This window comes from Oryzias latipes, chromosome 24, assembly GCF_002234675.1.
Source record: "Oryzias latipes chromosome 24, ASM223467v1".
NCBI classification, from domain to species: Eukaryota; Metazoa; Chordata; class Actinopteri; order Beloniformes; family Adrianichthyidae; genus Oryzias; species Oryzias latipes.
Window position 1 is genome coordinate 5192668 of NC_019882.2, and position 19309 is coordinate 5211976.

Sequence of the window (19309 nt, forward strand, 5' to 3'; positions counted from 1 at the left end):
AGATTACAATACATCTTAAAATGGTTAAAAAATAATCCAGAAACCAACTCATGGTTAGACTTGGAACAGGCGTTATGTGGAAAGATCAACCTGTCAGATCTTCCATTTATTAGCCAAACAGTTAAAAAACAGGATTGTTTCAAAACTATTAATATAAACGCCACTTTAACAGCCTGGTGGGAATTTCTCAAAATATCAAAATCATCAATTCAACCGTGCAAAATGACACCCATCTGGAACAACCCAGACATCCTCATAAACAAAAAAATTATCCACTTCCCAGCTTGGCAAGCAGGGGGCATAAAACAACTAGAGCACGTAATTATTGATAGAAGATTCATAACTCCCCAGGAACTTCAAGACAAACATGGAATAAATAACTTCTTGGAATATCAGCAACTTAAATCAAGTATTACTAAAAAATTTAAATACAGAGACAACGATTTAAAGCTACCAAATGTAGTTACCACTCTGATCAATTTCTCAATGAATAAAACTCTCTCCAAAATATACAAACTTTTATGTAATTTAGATAATAACATTTCACTTCCGACAACAAAATGGGATGCGGATTTGAGCATCAGCACAGATGAAAGCTTTTGGTCAGAACTTTGTCTAAACACCTTTAAACTGACAAAAAGTCCAAATCTGCAGCTAATCCATTTTAAAACCCTTCACAGAATTTACTACACTGGACAGAGGATGTTCAAGATGGGTCTCAGCAACTCAGACATTTGTCAGCACTGTGACAGTAATCTACCCGACAATTACATGCATGCACTGTGGTTCTGCACGCCTGTCCAGGCTCTCTGGCAGCAGGTATGTGCCGATTTATCAGTCTGGCTTAAGGTTTCAATCACAGCTTCACCGTCACTTTGTGTGCTTGGTGACATGAGTGCCATCGATGTAGAAGGAGGATTAGGCTCTATCATTTTCATAACTCTTTGCATTGCTAAAAAAACTATTTTAACAAATTGGAAAAGCAAGAAAAATATAAATATAAGTCAACACAGAAATCTGCTGCTTGATCAGATCAGCTTGGAAAAAATGTCAGCCCAAGGTTCAAGTAACTTTGAAAGAATTCGGTCTCTCTGGTCTCCCATAGCTGACTCCATGACTTAGGGGATGGGGGGGCCTGGTCGTCGCTGCTCCTTGCCCTTCTGCCGTGGGCTGGGGTGGGGGCCGGGGCCTCCGGTGCCTGGCGGGGGGTGGTGGGGGCTCCGTTGGTCGGGGGGTCGGGTCCGGCGCCGGGGTGGGGCGGGCTGGGGCGCTGCGTGGTCCTCTGGGCTTGGGTGTGGGGGTGCGTGGTGGTGGGGGGGGGGGGGGGTGGTGTTCTGGCTTGGCTTGGGGGGGTGGTCCCTTTGCCTGTGCTGGGGGGGGTTGGCGGGGGGCGCTGCTCGGGGGGGGGGGGGCCCAGCGGCACTGGATGGGCTTCCCATCTACGCCTGGGGCTGGGATCAGCCCTTCCCTGGCTCTGGGGCGGGACGGGACAACCCTCTTGGGGCCCCCGGGCGCTCTGGGTGTCATCCGCTTCGGCTGCGGGGTCTGGGGAGGGGTGGGGTGGGGGGTCTTGTCGGCCCTGTCCTGTGGGGGGGCATTCTGGGGGAGGGGGGGGGCCACTATTGGTACGGGGCAGGGGGGGTTGACGGGTCGGGGTCTCCGCTGAGGCCATCGGCGGTTTCCCCGGCCGGTTGGCTGCCTCGGTCCCGTCGAGGCCTGACCAGAGCTCTTCTAGGGCCGGCGTTTGGGGGTGGGGGCCTGGGCTTGCTCCGGGGGGGGCCGGCGCTTTCTGGCTCCTCTCCCTCTGTGTGGGGTGGGTGGTGCTGGGCCTGGGGTGTCGGCGCCTCCGGGGGTGGGGCCCCTGGGCTGGGTGGGCCTGGCCCCCTTGCTGGGGGGGGGGGCGGGGGACAGCTGTTTGACCACCGGGGGACAGTCTACCAGCTGTCCCCAACTTACCCCCTTCCTCATATAACCTCATAATAGGGTGAGGGGGTGGGGGGATTAGCCTGCGATGGGCCTTGGGGGGGGGGGTTTACTAGGCAGTGGCCCCCCCTCCTATGGCTGCCGTATGGAGTGGGCCCCCCCTCTTTCGGTTTTATTTGCACCTTAGACATGTAGGGCCCTTGGTAGGGGGGGTGCTTGGACATCACTGCCAGCAAGCAGCAGATGTCCTCCTAGCACCCTACCCGCCAATTTTAACCGCACCTTAGACATTTAGGGCCCCTTGGTGGGGAGGGTGAGGGGACATCACTGTGAGTAATCAGTAGATGTCCCCTTAGTGCCCTACCCGCCAATTTTAACTGCACCCCCCTTAGTACACACACCCCTCCCCCCTCAATATATACATCCCAACATAAACACACACACATGCACACACACACCCTCTTAAACACACATATACGCACACACATTTTGCAAGGAAGGTGGGACCTAGGACCATCTGTCCCCTGCCTCTTCCCTGGTGGGGGGTACGGGCCCCTTTGGAGCGGCGGCCGTGTCCCCGGGGTGCCGGCTTCCTGGGCCCGGCGGTGCACTCTCCGCGCGGTGGGGGGGTTCACATTACATCTGAGCCGGGGGTGTTGGTGTCCCTGGGGGGTGGGTTCTGGCCCTTGCTCCTGAGCGCTGGGCCCCGCCTAACTTCCAACTGTGGCCGAGCCTGGTCGGGCCATATTTACAACACCCCTTGTGGGCCCTCTTTTTTCCCCGGGGTTCCCCCCTCCTGGGCGGGGGCGGCGGGCCCCTGCCTTGCTCCTCCCTGGACCAACCGTGGGCCGGGCGGATGGCTGCCTGGAGTGCGGGGCGGGTCTCCCTTGGGGGGTCCTGGCTCGTACCTGGGGTTGGGGCGGGGGGATGCCCGGAACTCCTGGGTGGTGGTGGGGTGCTCATCTGGGGCTGTGGGCGTCCCTCTCCGGTGGGGCCCTGCGTTGGGCTCTCCCGGCGCGGCGGGGGGGCTGTTCTCCTGGTTGGGCTGGGGCGGCCCTCTCTTTCCCTCTGTGCCTCCCTGCTCTCTGGCTCTGGGGGGCCTTGCGGCGGTCCTGCTGGCCCTGGCCTGGGTGGCGGGCTTGGTCGCCCGGGCGGCGGTTGTTCCCTGCCGGTTTCCGTGTGGCGTGGGGGGATTCCGGCTGCCGCTGCTGCTGCGGTGGGGGTCTTGGGGTGGGGATGGCTGGGCGCTCTCCTTCCTTCTTTACACATTCCACCATCCATATTAGAAGAACATGAGCACTCACCTGAGCACGGGTGTTGGCTCACCTTTGCACTGGCGGTTTGCGTGACTGAATGACTGAAATGTTACACACTAGTTGGTTTTAAGGCATAAGTATGCGTGTGAACACTATCTGTTTTGTGTACATGTCGACAGGTGGACATTTTTGCAGCTAGCAGGTGTGTTTATAACATTTTTTGTGTGTGTGTGGATAGGCCCCGCCCTTTTTGTACTACATTTGAACCTTACCATAATGATCAACAACCAGTAAACTTGTTGCTTTATGCTGCTTCATGGTCTTACCCCCCTTCCCCTCCTATTATCATCCTCCTACCCCCCCCCCCCCCCTCTCTCTAACGTCCCTCTTACAAAAGGGGTCTATTCAGACATACCTTTGGTTTGTCTGAAGATTAATAACCCCTCTTGTTAAAGTAAAATATGTCCAACACAAGAGGCCCTCAGCTCTCATCTGTTTGCCCAGCTGTTGGACAGGACAAGGTAAAAAAAAAAAAAAAAAAAAAAAAAAAAAAAATGACACAGGCTTCTCGATTATGGCTAAAAACGGCACAGTCCTAATAAAAGACTGCTGGTAATGATTTTACTACAACACAGAAAAATACAGTTGGAGTTTGAAATGTTAAAAATCCCACTGCATGAAATGTGAGAGCTTCACTCTGGATCTTTTTGCAGAGATTTTCCATCCAGCCCCCCCAGCATCCGTTGGTGAGACAATGTGTGAACACACCAGCTGATCAGCCTCTTGGTTACTGAAAGAGATCCTGCATGTCTGATGCTTTCCTTTGTTAATATGCAAGATGCTTTCAGAACGAGCTGGCATTGATAAAAAATACCAGGGAGCTTCATCCTCCATTCTTAATGTTGCAGTAAAGAAAATAGAACAATAACCGAGTACTATGTGTGTGCCTGTGTGTGTGTGTTAGAAAAACGCCCGCCCCACTCTCGGTTGCCCACTCTCTCCTTCTCTTTTTGCTATATTTATTGAGCCTCTAGCTGCAGCAAACTTTTATGTAATTTAAATAATAATATTTCACTTCCGACAACAAAATGGGATGCGGATTTGAGCATCAGCACAGATGAAAGCTTCTGGTCAGAACTTTGTCTAAACACCTTTAAACTGACCAAAAGTCCAAATCTGCAGCTAATCCATTTCAAAACTCTACACAGAATTTACTACACTGGACAGAGGATGTTCAAGATGGGTCTCAGCAACTCAGACATTTGTCAGCACTGTGACGGTAATCTGCCCGACAATTACATGCATGCACTATGGTTCTGCACGCCTGTCCAGGCTCTCTGGCAGCAGGTATGTGCCGATCTATCAGTCTGGCTTAAGGTTTCAATCACAGCTTCACCGTCACTTTGTGTGCTTGGTGACACGAGTGCCATCGATGTAGAAGGAGGATTAGGCTCTATCATTTTCATAACTCTTTGCATTGCTAAAAAAACTATTTTAATAAATTGGAAAAGCAAGAAAAATATAAATATAAGTCAACACAGAAATCTGCTGCTTGATCATATCAGCTTGGAAAAAATGTCAGCCCAAGGTTCAAGTAACTTTGAAAGAATTCGGTCTCCCTGGTCTCCCATAGCTAACTCCATGACTTAGGGGGTGGGGGGCCTGGTCGTCGTTGCTCCTTGCCCTTCTGCCGTGGGCCGGGGTGGGGGTCGGGGCCTCCTGGTCTGGCTTGGCTTGGGGGGGTGGTCCCTTTGCCCGTGCTGGGGGGGTTGGCGGGGGGCCCTGCTCGGGGGGGGCCAGCGGCGCCGGATGGGCTGTCCATCTACACCTGGGGCTGGGATCGGCCCTTCCCTGGCTCTGGGGCGGGACGGGACAACCCTCTTGGGGCCCCCGGTCGCTCTGGGTGTCATCCGCTTTGGCTGCGGGGTCTGGGGTGGGGTGGGGTGGGGGGGGTGGGGGGTCTTGTCGGCCCTGTCCTGTGGGGGGGCATTCTGGGGGAGGGGGGGGGCACTATTGGTACGGGGCAGGGGGGGTTGACGGGTCGGGGTCTCCGCTGAGGCCATCGGCGGTTTCCCCGGCCGGTTGGCTGCCTCGGTCCCGTCGAGGCCTGGCCAGAGCTCTTCTAGGGCCGGCGTCTGGGGGTGGGGGCCTGGGCTTGCTCCGGGGGGGGCGACGCTTTCTGGCTCCTCTCTCTCTGTGTGAGGTGGGTGGTGCTGGGCCTGGGGTGTCGCCCGCCCCATTCCCATCACACTCCCATTTTCAGCAAGCCACTCTCCAAAAAAAAAAAAACCTCCTGCCATGAGTGTCAAACCCCACATATCCTGTATAACAATAAACTGACTGCCAGAAGCCCTGTTGCTACCTGATCAGTCTGCGCATGCGCAAATAGAGATCGGATGCGAAGATGCGAATAGACATGATCTTTACGGTCGGAGTGTGTCTTCGAATGTTAATAATAATAATAACTTCAGAAATTGTTAAAATAAAAAATGTTATAATAATGAAAAAGTTAACTTTAATGTTGAAAAAACAGCAAAAGAAAAAGAAATGTTAAGGTTCAGGACTGCTAAGATCCTGCTAAGCACTACAAATGTTTTCTTCTTCTTCTGTTTTATTTGATGTCAGTTTAACGCACGGTAGGAGGATACATCGCCACTTACTGACTCTTTATGAACTCCGTTGACAAAGACACATTATTAATGGCTAAAGCGGGTGCAGCAGCTGCGTAAAATGCACTCACTTCTCCTCTTTTCCCATTGTCAACATTTAAAAACTAAAAACGATCAAACAGAAAGAATGAGTCCACGCATTTTGGCTGTCATCCTATCACGTATCATTGAGATTTTCATTGTCTGTGATGACAACCATTTATGATCATACAGTGTTGTATTTAGGAGACGTTCTTTTATTTTGAAAAATGCCGTCGGGGGAAGCTCTCCATCGTTGAGGAAAACATACATTCTTGTGTTCACGGAGTTATCCGTCGTTTAAAAAGGTTAGAACAGTCGTAAAGGAGGCAGAGCTGGCGGGAAATGTGATAAGCAGCTGAACTTTAAAAAAATATATATATATATTTTTATTTTTTGATAATGAATTACAAGACTTAGAATCTTGAAACAACAAACGTATAAAAAATATACAAGTTACAGGAGTAAATTTAAATCAATTAACTGTCGCAATCTCGGCCAAATACAGGAAGTGACATAATAGTGCTACTTATCGGGTAGCCTTTAGAGATCGGGTAGAGACAAACCCTTATTTCCTTGTATCTACTAAATAGCATTAAAAAGTTCATTTAAAATGACGAAATAGTAAAGAAAATACTAAAAATACATTGCTTATATTAGAAAATATTTATATAAAATTAAGTCTGTTTTTTTATATTTCACCAAACATTAAAATATTTTAATGCCGAAAAAAATTGGACATTTTCTTTGGATTGCGTGTTTAAAAAAAGCAAATAGACACTCCTTTTTTTAATTTATGGTTTATGACACATTTCTTCATAAATGTTTAATATGTTTTTGCTTAATAAATCTGTGCTTGTGTGAATTTAAACAACATTCACAGATTTAGCAGCTTTGCGAGAAAGAAGGTGCAAACTATAAAAGTCACAGATTTTGACTGACATTTCATTAAGATGTTGTTACATTACAATGTCAGACTGTGTCTCAATAAGTGAACGCCTTGTCAAATCCCATTTGTCTGAAAAGCAATTATTCTTCTGTCTAAATCTTTCTGTACCTTTTTGGAAAAAAATATAATAAGTTCATTTAAAAAAGGGAAAAGTCATGGTTTAATAAAAAAAAATATGGTTAATCTTGGCATTAAATATAACCAAAGCTTGGCTATAATGCATAAAAAATAGCTAAAAGAACAATGTAAAAATGTAAATTATATACTTATATAAAGAGAAAATGTTTTCCAAGCGTCCTAAGGGAAATTGTCAGCTTTTGTTTTAAATTAAAAAAAGAAAATTTCAATGATAATGTTAATACATACCAAAAAAAAAAAAATCAGATTTTATTCTAAATATGTTTTGCATAATTGCAGCTTTATGGGGGGTATCATTCTATTTTCTCTTGACTTTACTGCATAACTTTTAAATAATGTTTGGCATTAGAAGAATTTAGTATTTCACACTGGGAGCAAAGTTTCATATCCTGAGCCTGAGTGATGAGTCATTCGCAGTGTGCTGCAGCGGTCTTTCATGACTACAGGAATCACATACATCACTAGTCTTCCAAACTCTAATAACTGGGGGGGGGGGAAAACTGGTTAGCATGAAGGCGCTAGGAAGCACCAGAGGAAGAATTCACTTCTAATATTCAAATGCTCATCAACACTTTCAAGCATTTACAGAGGACGATAGATAATTACACACATTAGCAGCGTCTTGGTCAGGAGCCAAATCTGTTCCCTCCCAGCTTTACTTTTACGGAAAATTGAAGCACCGATATGTAAAATTCTGAAATTGACTGCAATCATTAAATATTCATCAGCACACTGCATATTTGCACCAGCCAGAGAGAGAGATGACGCTTCACAGCAGACTACCAGAATACTAACAACCCTCTCCCACCACAGCGCGAGCTAAGAAGATACGAGACATCATTCAAAAAACGAACAACTTTACAACAAATAAATACAGAACGTGAGAGGAAAATATCAGTCTGATTATATTTTTTATTTGCCATAAACAATGCTGCCCTCTTAGTGCATAAATCCATCACTAGAACTAATTTCCAGCCCCGAAGTGCACCTCTTCTCCGCTATACAGTGAGGGCTTTGCGTGATTGGCTGTGAACTATAATTAAAACTTAATGAGAACAGAAATCATGTCACCATTCCAATCAGTCTTCTCCTTTTGTACGAGGCTTTAAATGACAACGCTTCACCCTATCTTCAGGGCTGCATTAGCCTAAACCCTCTCAAGGGTAAAGGGATCACTCGTAGGTCTCCCAAATGAAAACCACCTCCAAGCCAATAAGCTGCAGCTCTATCAGACCAACACTCAGGCTTGGAGGCTTGGATGCAAAACAATGTTTTTCTGATGGATTATAATGGAAAAACATCAGCTTACATCCAATTACATCAATGAAAAGACCCACCCCGATCATTTTTTAAGCTATTTTAAAAGCCTTCTCAGTGGTCTTTTAATTACGAGAATGCCGTTTTTAGTGAGCGTTGATGAACACTGATTTATTTTACAAAGACTTCCGGGAAATTTCCAGTGCACTGGATTTTAGAAGTGTATAATCGGATACCCTGAAAAAAATGGCAAACACCCTTTATAGTGGACTTACCGGAGTGCAGTGACTGAATTCTGACAGTGTTTTTTTTACAGGTTTTCAGCCAGTGAAAATATCAGAAAAAAGAGTGAACTTTCACGTGTTTGTACAAAATCGTGTGCTTCCTGTGTTTGTCTTTGAATATAGAAGTGATTCACAGTAAGCTAATAAAAGGAGTTCCAAAGCCTTCCTTGCATTTTGCAGGAGCATCGATCAGTCCATTGATAACATATGAGGATCGTGCTTGATAGACAAGTTAGTAATGGCGTAGAAACATCCCAGCAGCAGAATGTGAACACAGACACACTGCATTTATACAAAAAAGCGAAAAAAATACGTACATAGAAAATGTAACAGACGAGACCACAATAGCAAAATGGGAATTGAGAGAACAAAACGTTACTTTAGCTTTAACTCAGCCTTTTCTCCACTTGGTTTTATGTAGTTTTTATTTAGACATTTAAAATGAAATACAATTTAATTTTTTAACTATATTAATGGCAATAATTAAAATACGTCCTAGTTTACCAGCTCTATAAGCTGAATAGCTTTATGAGTTTTCTGTGTTTTCTGTACAAACTGCTAAAGGCTTTAATAAGTTATTAAATGTCTCTTTATCAGACTGCAAAGCCTTACTATAGCTATCATGTCGAGAATATGCTTTACAATGTAATTAGATCAAATCCAAGAACATGCATTAATAACCTTGATAAGAAACATTTTAAGGGGAAGGAACTGCGTGAATCCATCGCTTAATAAGAGCTGATATTAAACAGAGACAGAAACTAAATTGTCCAGCAAGAGACATAAAGCAGGGCAAATGTTTTGACTCATTGAATAATTGACCTACCGTGTTCCATCCGCCTTCCAGCTCACTTTATATGGATTCTGTGAAAGGAAATTAAGGTTTTGTCTGTCCATGGACACAGGCTGGGCTCCGGGAAAACCAGACCTGCAAGAAAAGGGACGACATTAAAGGCGGGATTTTAATTAGGCGCTCATGTAATTAACGCACAACACAAATCCTCCAGCTCTTCTTTAGTGTATACAGTAACTGGACTGAGTGAGTCTGACTTCAGCCATAGACTACAGCTTGGTTCCAGCTCACATGAAATGAAGTCAATTCAGTCGCCATGTTTTTGCAATACTGACAGCCATGTTGGAGCCGAATTTCTCTGAATCAAAAATTTTTTGGGAACCACTTTCGACAAACAGGAGGGAGCTTGTTGGAAGTCCACACCCCTTCAACTTGTAGGCGGGGGATACAAAATCTGTCAAACGCTTCGTACATTGGACATGGGGGCCAGCAGGCTTTAAGCCATATGATTGGCCAGCTTATAACTTGCGCTACAGGATAAATATCATGAAGAAAATGTGATTAGCAAGAAAATGTTAAAAAAATAAGGTAGCAAAGCAAGAATGGTTATTCTGACAAATATAAATAATAGCTTTTTATTTCTAGAAGTCAATGGGATTTTGGCTTCTTGGAGCCTGTGGGTACTTCCTGTCACTCAGTCCACTTCTCATGTACAATCAGTGGTGTTTACATAAATGATGCAAGGAGACAGTCTGTAATAGGACAAAAAGACTAAAAAACAAAACAAGAATCCTTTCAATCAAACTGACAAGTACCAAATATAAGTCAGGTCTAACTTGAAAACCCGATCAAGCAAACTATTTCCCTTTTTGAATGTAGATTTCACTGTATGACCAGAAATGAGCAAAAGCTCAAATGTTCCAGCAGATGGAGGGGATTTCTGTGCAGTCTGACTGCTCTGCAGCAGGACTGATTCTCTGCAATTTCATTAAAATACAAGCCTACAGGAGCATATCACCCGAGAAGAGAAATATCTATTCCTGACTCTGGCAACTGCCTGAAAAAGTGTTAAGATCTTTAAAAAAAAAAAACATGAGACAGATGAGTCACTTACAACATAGCACACCTACATACGTATACTCATATACACACGGCCTCCCAAAGGGCCATGAGGAGGGCAATTAAGGAGTTTCTTACTTGTCCCACTCAGCCATCTTCTGACACATTCTTTGGATCTCTCCTAACTTGGGTTGGCTGGTGACCTGTGTGACGCCTTTAACCGTGATGCCTTCGAGAAATACTGCACCCTGAGGGGATAAGAGGAGGGAAATTGAAGGTTGAGTTTGGACGGATTTCAAAGAAACATTCATCGCCTCCCACACAAGTGAAAGAAAAAGCAGATTGTATATGACAGCGATAAAAACAGCTGCCTTTTATGCTGCATGGATTTCTAGGTGCAAAGACAAAAAAAGGGATTGTCAAAAATCACAATTTCCTTTTCACTTTCACATTTTAATACATTCCACTTAGAAGGGTCAAATTCAGATCATCTGTCGATCTATTCTAAAAGTGATCTTTTAGTTTATATTACGCTGATTTTAGATTAAATCAAAAAAGCCTGTGTCGTCTTCTAGGATGTAGTTCAGTATCACTCGCCTTCCTGTTTCTGAGAGCTCTCTGTTTACCCGCTCTGCCACTAGATGACAGCCTTTCACACACCCAGCCTAACATTACCAGTGCAAAAGAAATGGCGAGCAACATCCGAGTTATCCAGTCAGTAGAGTTTTGAACTACACACACGGGGAAAACGTACATCGATCGGGTGCATGGGAATGAAGCGGCGCAGGGAGCTTGTGGCTCTTGGTCCTAAATTACACCTCCACGACTTCACCGATGGCAATTTAACATGTGCTCCTGATTCACAACGATTTGAACAAAGAAATATTCAGAAATGCAATTTTAAGTCTAATTTTTCTTTATATATGTCCTCCATCGTCAGAAAAATGCTACAAGAACATGTCAAAAACACCAACAAAAAACAACAACACAATTTTCATTGGAGTGGATCTTTAAAAGATGAGGACAACTAGCGGTTAATGGATCTTTAAAAAGCAAATAACCCAAAACTAACCTCAAAAGACATCAGTTAATATTAGGAACAACTAAGAATCTTAATCATTAAATAAAATCCTGCTGATTTGTTTCAGTAAAAACTTATTTTATACATCTGCAAGCAAAAAATTATTGGAAGGGTGCAAAACCTTTTCACTATTAATTTAGTGACTTAAAGGATCATCATTGAGTCTAAGCTAAAAGGTGTTGGTTACAATTTGGATGTGTTGTTTCATCTATAGGAAAACATCTCTCTTTTAAATTAGAAAAATATATATATTTTCTCAGAGAATGTTGGATTGTACAAATTCTTCATGTTTTTTTCTTTTGAAGCATCAATTGAGGTTTTCAGAAACAAAAAATAAATAAAAATAAGGCTTAATCAAGAATTCAGTTTTTCTGAAATAGTTTCATTCTGTAAGTGGAGAAAAGCAGGGGTCCCACAGAGATTTAGCAGCTGAGTGTGCAGAACCACAAGGAAATATGAGGCAATAAATTAACCAAATGCTAAATTAAAACTTGCTTTCTCAGTCATATTTTTATTGCAAACCTCAGATGCGAGTCACGCTGTGGATAAACTGATCGTTTTAACCCAGTTATCAGCAGAGGACTTGCGAAAACCACCATATCAATTACGCCAGGACTGAATATAGCAGACATTTCTCCTGACAAAGTTTGACAGCCTCAGACTGGTCTGACTAATCAGGCTTTTCCTCAGCGGAACCCTTTTAGAGAGCCTTTTCTCAGCGCCTTCAGTTATGAACCATGGGTTAAAGCGAGTAAGAGGTTGAAGCTCTTCCTACTACTCTGTCCCCTCGGGAGAGGCCGTTTAATGCCAAAACTTGATCTCAATGCAGCATTTGAAACTATGTGAGTAAAAGTCAGACCTTCCTTTTTCTGCATTTTTTTGAGAGGTCTGTCAAGTTACTTGACAACTTGTTTGGTTTCCGATACATAACAGGAAGTAAGAACAGATGCTGAGAAGAAAACGGCAGCAGTTTTATCCAAAAAGGACAGACTTGGTGGTGGTCTTGCGTCTCAGAAAAACAGATCAAAATCCACTAACAAAACCAAAACACACGTCAGAGATTTCTAAAGAACGTTTAAAATGACTACAGGATGATAACTGGACGCACGGCTTGGTAGGCATTTTGTGGCAAAGAGTGAAATCTGTCAATGTTCTCACAATATGGGAAAGATATTAAGAATGTGGGCGTGGTTTATTAAAAACCGCTGTTGCCAAGGAAATCCCCAAAAAATTACTTGAGCAGAGTCTTCTAAAAATTACAAGGACCTGTTTGTCACCCTCAGGTGATCAAAAAATAAAATAGTTCCTGTGGAGATAAAACCAATAGAAAATACACTATTTAACAAAAAAAAAGGTGTGTTTGTTTTTTTTAAATAAATTTGTCATGTGCAGCTTTGACCAGTGGGGCAGAGGGATGGGTTAGCGGCATGTAGCAGCCCCTCAGCCTATGGAGGCGGGCCAAAAGGGCGGCAACGGTGGTGGGGCGTGGCGACTGTGGCATCAATTTTTCATTGGCTCCTTACTTAAACCAGACTCACTCTGGAATTTAAGCATTAGAATCTTACAAACCCAAGTTGATGCAACAAGGAAGCCTCCCACATAAACAGCTCTCAAAGCCACATGTGAGATAGAAAGGTTTCAGTTCATCCTCTTTCACATCTTTCAGAAGCCTTACCAGTTTTAGCTTTTCTTTCTTTCTTTTGCCAGGTCCCGACCCAGAGGAGCTGGGCCCCAGCTCCTGGCCAACAGCATTCCCGTCATCATCCACCTCCCCATCATCCTCACCAAAGCACCAATCAGGGAGGGCTGGCGCCGGAGGGGCGTCTTTCTCGTCCCCATAGCGACGGAAGAGCTCTTTGAGGTAGTCTCCCTTGTAGATCCCTGGAGCCCGGGCCAGGGTAAAAGTAGCCACAGCTGCCTCGGTGCTGATAACGAAGATGGAACAAAGATAAGGCCATTCAGAAAGATTTCATCTTTGACTTAAGAAAAGCTAAACAAAAAGAAGATAATATGAACCTAAAGGTCGTCTATATGTTATAAAATCATCAGAAACATTCAGAATGCTATTAGGTTTTTAAAGTTTGCTTGTACAAACAGATGCTTTTGGACTCGACCAAAAGCCAGAAAAACTGGGACAGCAGTTTTCCATTTTTCTTACTTTTGTACCATATTCCTATCTGACTTTGCTAATCCAGCTGCTGGACTTTCAAAAAAGTCCATTTAAAATGATCAAATATACGGTAATCCAGCCTTCTTTTCTAGTTATCACAGAATACCTCTAAAACTCATGCTGCTACGAGGAGTGAATCTTAGCAACAAATCCTACCAAAAATCCTAAATATGAGGTGGAACATCCGTCATCAGTCACTTCTCAATTACATGCATGAGCAATATTTGTTATAGCCACAAAAACAGAAACCAGCCATTTCATCAAAGTATTTCCTAATAACTTCATTTTTCTTCCAGAGTAAAATATTAGACTATTTCAGTTACAAAGGAGCTCCTGCAGAACATTGTTGGTTCACAGCTAAAGTAGTTTTACTCTGATTACCTCAAAATCTTTTTGTCAGCTTCGTTTTTTCTACCAGTGACCTTTAGGATCAGATTACATCAAGGCACTAAGAAAAGCCTTTTTACAAATGAAAAACACTGTTTTAAATTTCAAACGTAGTGAATTGACTGCATTCAGACAGGAACCTCCGAGGAAGGTTATACAGAGGCTTTATGCTTTTTTGACAAAATTTCTTTGCTATTCAAGTCAAATTTATGACACTTACAGGGGAGTGATTTATTGTTTTTAAGTATGGTAAGAGGCTAATAATTTTTGAAATGTTCATTATCAGGATTGAAAGTAAGTAAAAGTACATGAAAGCTTGGTGTAACCATTAAAACTCAACATAAAAGCCATTTTAATTCCTGTACAATTGAGAAAAATATATTTCAACATGGATGAGTTCAGACAATTTCATCCTACAACTCCTCCATCAGTGAAAGATGATTGAAACGGTGAAGGAATATTTATTTGACAGGAAACGGTGGGTGGTGGGACGGTTGAATTCAGCCTTTCGAGCCTCCAGAGTCTTTCTGAGACTGCTGGCTGACCTCTGACTAAACACACATCTTCACCCCTCCTGCTCAGCGGAGCTAAATTATTTATCTCTCTGATGAGCCTGGTCACGACTAACTGTCCTGTTTCTCTGTGAAGCTTTGTGCCAATTGATGCAGACAGAGCAAACCTCTGTGATATTAAATACACAGAAGATAGATGGGGAAAACGGGGGGGGGAACAAAAAAGAAATGAAAATTGGTTCAAACAAAGACTGACGGAGCTGGGAGTATAAAACCAGAGGGGGCTGTGTGGTTGGAACTGAGAGACAAGGATGACTGTGGGGGTTTGCAAATGGCTCTCCACGCTGTATTAATAATAGGAAAACCCTTACCTCCAGTCCATCTTCTCCACCAGGTATGCGCATATCAGAAAGCCTGTCCTGTTGAAGCCGTGCGTGCAGTGAACACCTTCAAGGAGAAAGCAACAGCACGACACTCAAAAGCAAATAACGTGCAGTCTTACAGAAAAACTGGCTTTTTATCTAATCTTTATCAAAGTAAATAATCTATACAATCATTTCATTCAGAATGACTGATGTCCTCTGGCATCAAAAGCTCCCTCTGCCATTTCAAATGCGGCCATCTTTTGAGCGTGGCTCTGCATCTCCTCTACGGGGGCCGTGTCTTTAAAGCAAAAATCCGACTACAAGCGGCTACTCAAAGGGAAAAGAGCTCCAGATGAGACATTCAAGGAGTCTTTTCCAGGTAAAGAGCTCAACAAACATGTTGGTTGTATTTAAGCCACATCTTCCAGATTTGGTGACACTTGTGTTAATAAAACACACATTTTTATCAACAGAACAGCATGACTTAAACAAAGAAATGTCCAAATAAATCACCCAACACTTCCCGAGCTTAAGAAGTTAGACCAACAACGTAAAATAGAAGCAACTACCAAAAGGGAGAAGGGGATTACATTTCCAGGGCCAAATGTTTAACTTGGACATGTGTGCTGCACAGACAGAGACATTTAATCACCAGGTGGCTAAAGACAGGATGTTGTTGAGATGATTTTCACACATTCTGCTCCAATTTACAAGCAAGGCAGCAGTTTAACATCAAGGACAAATCCAGACAAAGGGAGGCGCAGGAGTGCCCCCTGCTGCCAACAGCACAAAACTGCAGTTTAAAGAATGAAAGCTGCTGTATGATTTATTCCACGAAAAATTATTGTGCAATCACAATGAAAACACGTATATATAAAATATCTTCCTGACAACTAGCAAAGCAAAGCTGTTATTATTTCAAATATGAAACCTCATAGTGAGGTGGGCTTTACTGTTCAGGCCTGTAAGTGAAACATAAGCTAACATACAAATGTTGAAGACTTTCACATCTTTGCATCACCAAAATGCAAACACTGAGCCAACAAATATCACCTGAAAGACACTGATTGCAGTGAATGTTGAGAGTACCCTAAATATGTTTAAATGGTTAAGTTGCAGCAATCCATTAAAAAAAAGCCTTGCAAAACATTTGTATGTATAAACAAGAAACTGCCCAGATACCAGAACCTTTAATTCTTTATTTAGTTTTGGTGTTTTTTTTTTTATTCTAAAGTCGCCTGATTGTGTGTGATATAAAATATTTGCACTTCTAAAGCTCTATAAGTCAAGTTAGCTAAAAGTTCTAGTTCAAGTCTAGTTAAAAAGCCGAATTTCTTTAGCTGTGTAGAGTAGAATAAAGCAGACTTGGCATGAATTCAAAAGATGGATTTCTAATAAGATATTTATCTTTCTTGCCAGTGTGCACATATACTTCATTTATATTTAAAAAATTAATTGTACAGTTTTAAAGCGCGGTGGCGTACTGCCCCCTGCTGGGCAAGAAAGGTAAGCTCGGTTTCTCAGTCTGTTTCTGTTATTTTATGCCATAATTTAAATTCAAGACAACATTTATGTCAGGCATGTTATTTTTATTGGATAAAAAGATGCAAATTTAGCAGAAAAAGCCTAACATCAGTGGAGAAATAACAAAGACAAGCAAACTGTAAGTAATGAATGAAATGACTATGTGTGCATACAATGCAAGTTTTGCATTATTTTTATGGGGTTCGGGCTTAAGGCAATGAGAATGTTGTAAGAAAGTTAATGGTCTCTAAACAGTAAAATAACAGTAATTTTAACATCACGTATCTACAAGTTTGAAAATCTTGTAAAATAATTTAAAAAATAAGTGCTGCAAAATATTTTGAAGATTTCTGGTTAGCGGGGTAATAAGTGCTAAATCAATACCAAAAAGTACTTCATTAAACTAAATAAATAAAATAACATATTTACGTCTTACATGTTCATATTTAACCCAAATACTTTTAATGCATTCTTTGTTTCTTATAAATAAAAATTTAAAATCATTAGAAATTATTATAGAGCATTTTGTTATAGAGCATTTTGTTTATTGGGCTTATAATGACATTTATTTGTTCAAAAAACAAACATTAAAGAACATCCTCGCACCAGCTTTTACAGTATTTCTACACCACATTGAAGCCCCAGCTGCTTGAAAGCAAAACAAAGGTTTAAAAATCCAAATTACGATGAATTATTACACTCTACTTACCTATTAATTCAGAGGGATTCTTCTGTATAAAAAGCTCACAGAGCCTCGTGAAGGTCGCTGTTATTTCTTTTGAAGGGCATTCCCCATGCCTGAAATAAGACAGATTTATAATAATCAGGTACATTGTTGTTTAAAAATTACACATTTTGAATTTTACTTCATTTTCTGACATTAAATAAGCCTTTACCCTTTACACGCAAGCTTGACATATTTGATCCCTTCTTTTTCGATGTCGTTGCGATCGTAAAAGCGGTTAGTGTTGGTCAAATCCACAAGCAAACCCATTTTCACCTGGTGAATAAATAACACAATGAATGGAGCTTTCAGTAGGTTTAATAATTCTACGGCCAATGGGGCCGAATGACCTACTTTTAGGCTCTTTAAATGGTTGAACAGCATGCTGGGATGAAACCTGTTTGCCTCTTCAACTTGATCATCATATCTGGGACCCAACATTGTTTTCATCGGTAGGAATTTATCTGAGAAAAATGAAAAGACAGTTTAGTTCTAGTCCACGTGTAACCTTTTGTCGGAAACTAGATCTTATTCTTAAAACAAATGTTTGAATTCACTGATGGAACCAAAGAACTATTATTTGAAAATATTGTATTTGATATAAAAAAAAATGAAAACTGAGTCTGTATGATACTTTTACAGTGTCATAAAATATGAGTAGTTAGGAAAAAAAAGGCAGCTATGGCTTAAAAGGGAACATTTTAAAAAGTCTATACATTAAAACAGGAAAAATTGTCAATTAAAAACAATAAAAAAAACATTTAATCTTTGTTCTAGCTGACGAGAAAAAAAAAAAAAAAGAGTTTAGTCAAGGGGTGTCAAAATCCAGGCTCGAGGGCCACTGGATTGGGTCCAACATGTTTACCAACAAACCTGCCATTGAAACTCCTTATTGGATAAACACACCTGATCCAGGAAATCAGCAGCAGATAGGGCAGAATTTATGGAGGCCTTGAGTTTGACACTTTCAATTGCTTGATGTCAACAAATTGGATTCCTCATAACTCGGATGAAGAGGGCATTACGCTCTCAGAAAGAAACATTACAGCTGGTAAAAATTGCACATCAGTTGGGAGCCTGCTGTCTTGTGCTGTATGGTGTTCAAGCTGTACAGAAAGAGGCTGCATGTAGATGTCAGCTGACAAGGTTGTTGACAGTCCTCTGCCCTACCTGTCTGTCTAAAATGCATTACTCTCAATAAAGCCAGAGACAATATCAAAGACAACAAACCTCATGGTTCTCGTTTCCTGAAACTGTTACCCTCAGGTGATCCAAAACCCAGAGACAACTTCTTCCCTAAAGTTCTCAGTGGTTAATCTGAACTTTTAGCAGCTGCTTTGACCATTTTAACTTTTGCCTGCAATATCTATTTCAAGAATCACATGGATACTGGTCCATTTTTTCTTAGTACTACCTAGTGTTTTCCTTTGTTGTAGTGTATAGCATTTGATGTTTTCCTATAATTCATCTAATTGAATTTTGCTGTACATAATGGTAACGCTTCTATAACAGCTTGATTCATAATTTCATTCATTGATATTATCAAGTAGCATAACATCAATCACTGCTAATTTTGAAAAGGGTAAAGAATAGCTTTTATTTAAATTAATTTCTAATATGTATCATTGACAATTTTAAGGAGATTTCAGAATGTGAGCACAAAAAACAATAGAGTATTAATTATAAGATATCAAAATCTAATTTACCACAAACAGCTAGTTAGCTAACACGACAACAATACGGAATTAACTAGATTTAAAAAAAAAAGTTGTGTTCTTACTCACCTGCAATAATATGCCCTTTTCTGGGGCAATTAAGCCACCGGGGAGGGGGACCAGTGTGCGACATATTAGGGTAGGTTGTTAATAATTGCTTTATTAGATGCTACTCTGCGGCTGCTACTGGTAAACACCCCCAAGATCCGGTGTCGTAGTCCACTTGAGCACCGCGGTCGGAAGGCCCAAAGGCTTACTAGTTCAGAAGGATTATCCGATAAATCTAAATTCAATCCACATTCTGACAGGTTGCATAGCATTTAAATATTATATAGATTGTTAAATCTCAATACAAGCTGGAATCCACATAGCAGAGTAATAACTTTCATTGAACTTGCTAAATCTTGTAAATTAGCACGGGGTTAGCAAAAACTCCGTAGTCAACAAACGAGATAGCTAATTTCCGGTTGACCACAGGAAGTGGA

At 42.0% G+C, this 19309-nt stretch overlaps 1 protein-coding gene across 1 annotated transcript in view; it reads right to left on the reverse strand.

The window, feature by feature from the left end:
* rngtt (RNA guanylyltransferase and 5'-phosphatase) overlaps positions 1 to 19301 on the reverse strand; it is a 106765-nt gene extending 87464 nt beyond the window's left edge. Inside the window, exons 1-8 of the mRNA XM_023952891.1 lie at positions 18894 to 19301; positions 17464 to 17573; positions 17282 to 17385; positions 17095 to 17183; positions 14868 to 14943; positions 13103 to 13352; positions 10485 to 10594; positions 9321 to 9422 (exon numbers count right to left, since the gene is read on the reverse strand). Coding sequence (XP_023808659.1) covers positions 9321 to 9422; positions 10485 to 10594; positions 13103 to 13352; positions 14868 to 14943; positions 17095 to 17183; positions 17282 to 17385; positions 17464 to 17573; positions 18894 to 18957 — 905 coding nt within the window. The 5' untranslated portion in view covers positions 18958 to 19301. The remainder of the gene's footprint in view (positions 1 to 9320; positions 9423 to 10484; positions 10595 to 13102; positions 13353 to 14867; positions 14944 to 17094; positions 17184 to 17281; positions 17386 to 17463; positions 17574 to 18893) is intronic.
* Positions 19302 to 19309: the final 8 nt, after the last annotated feature.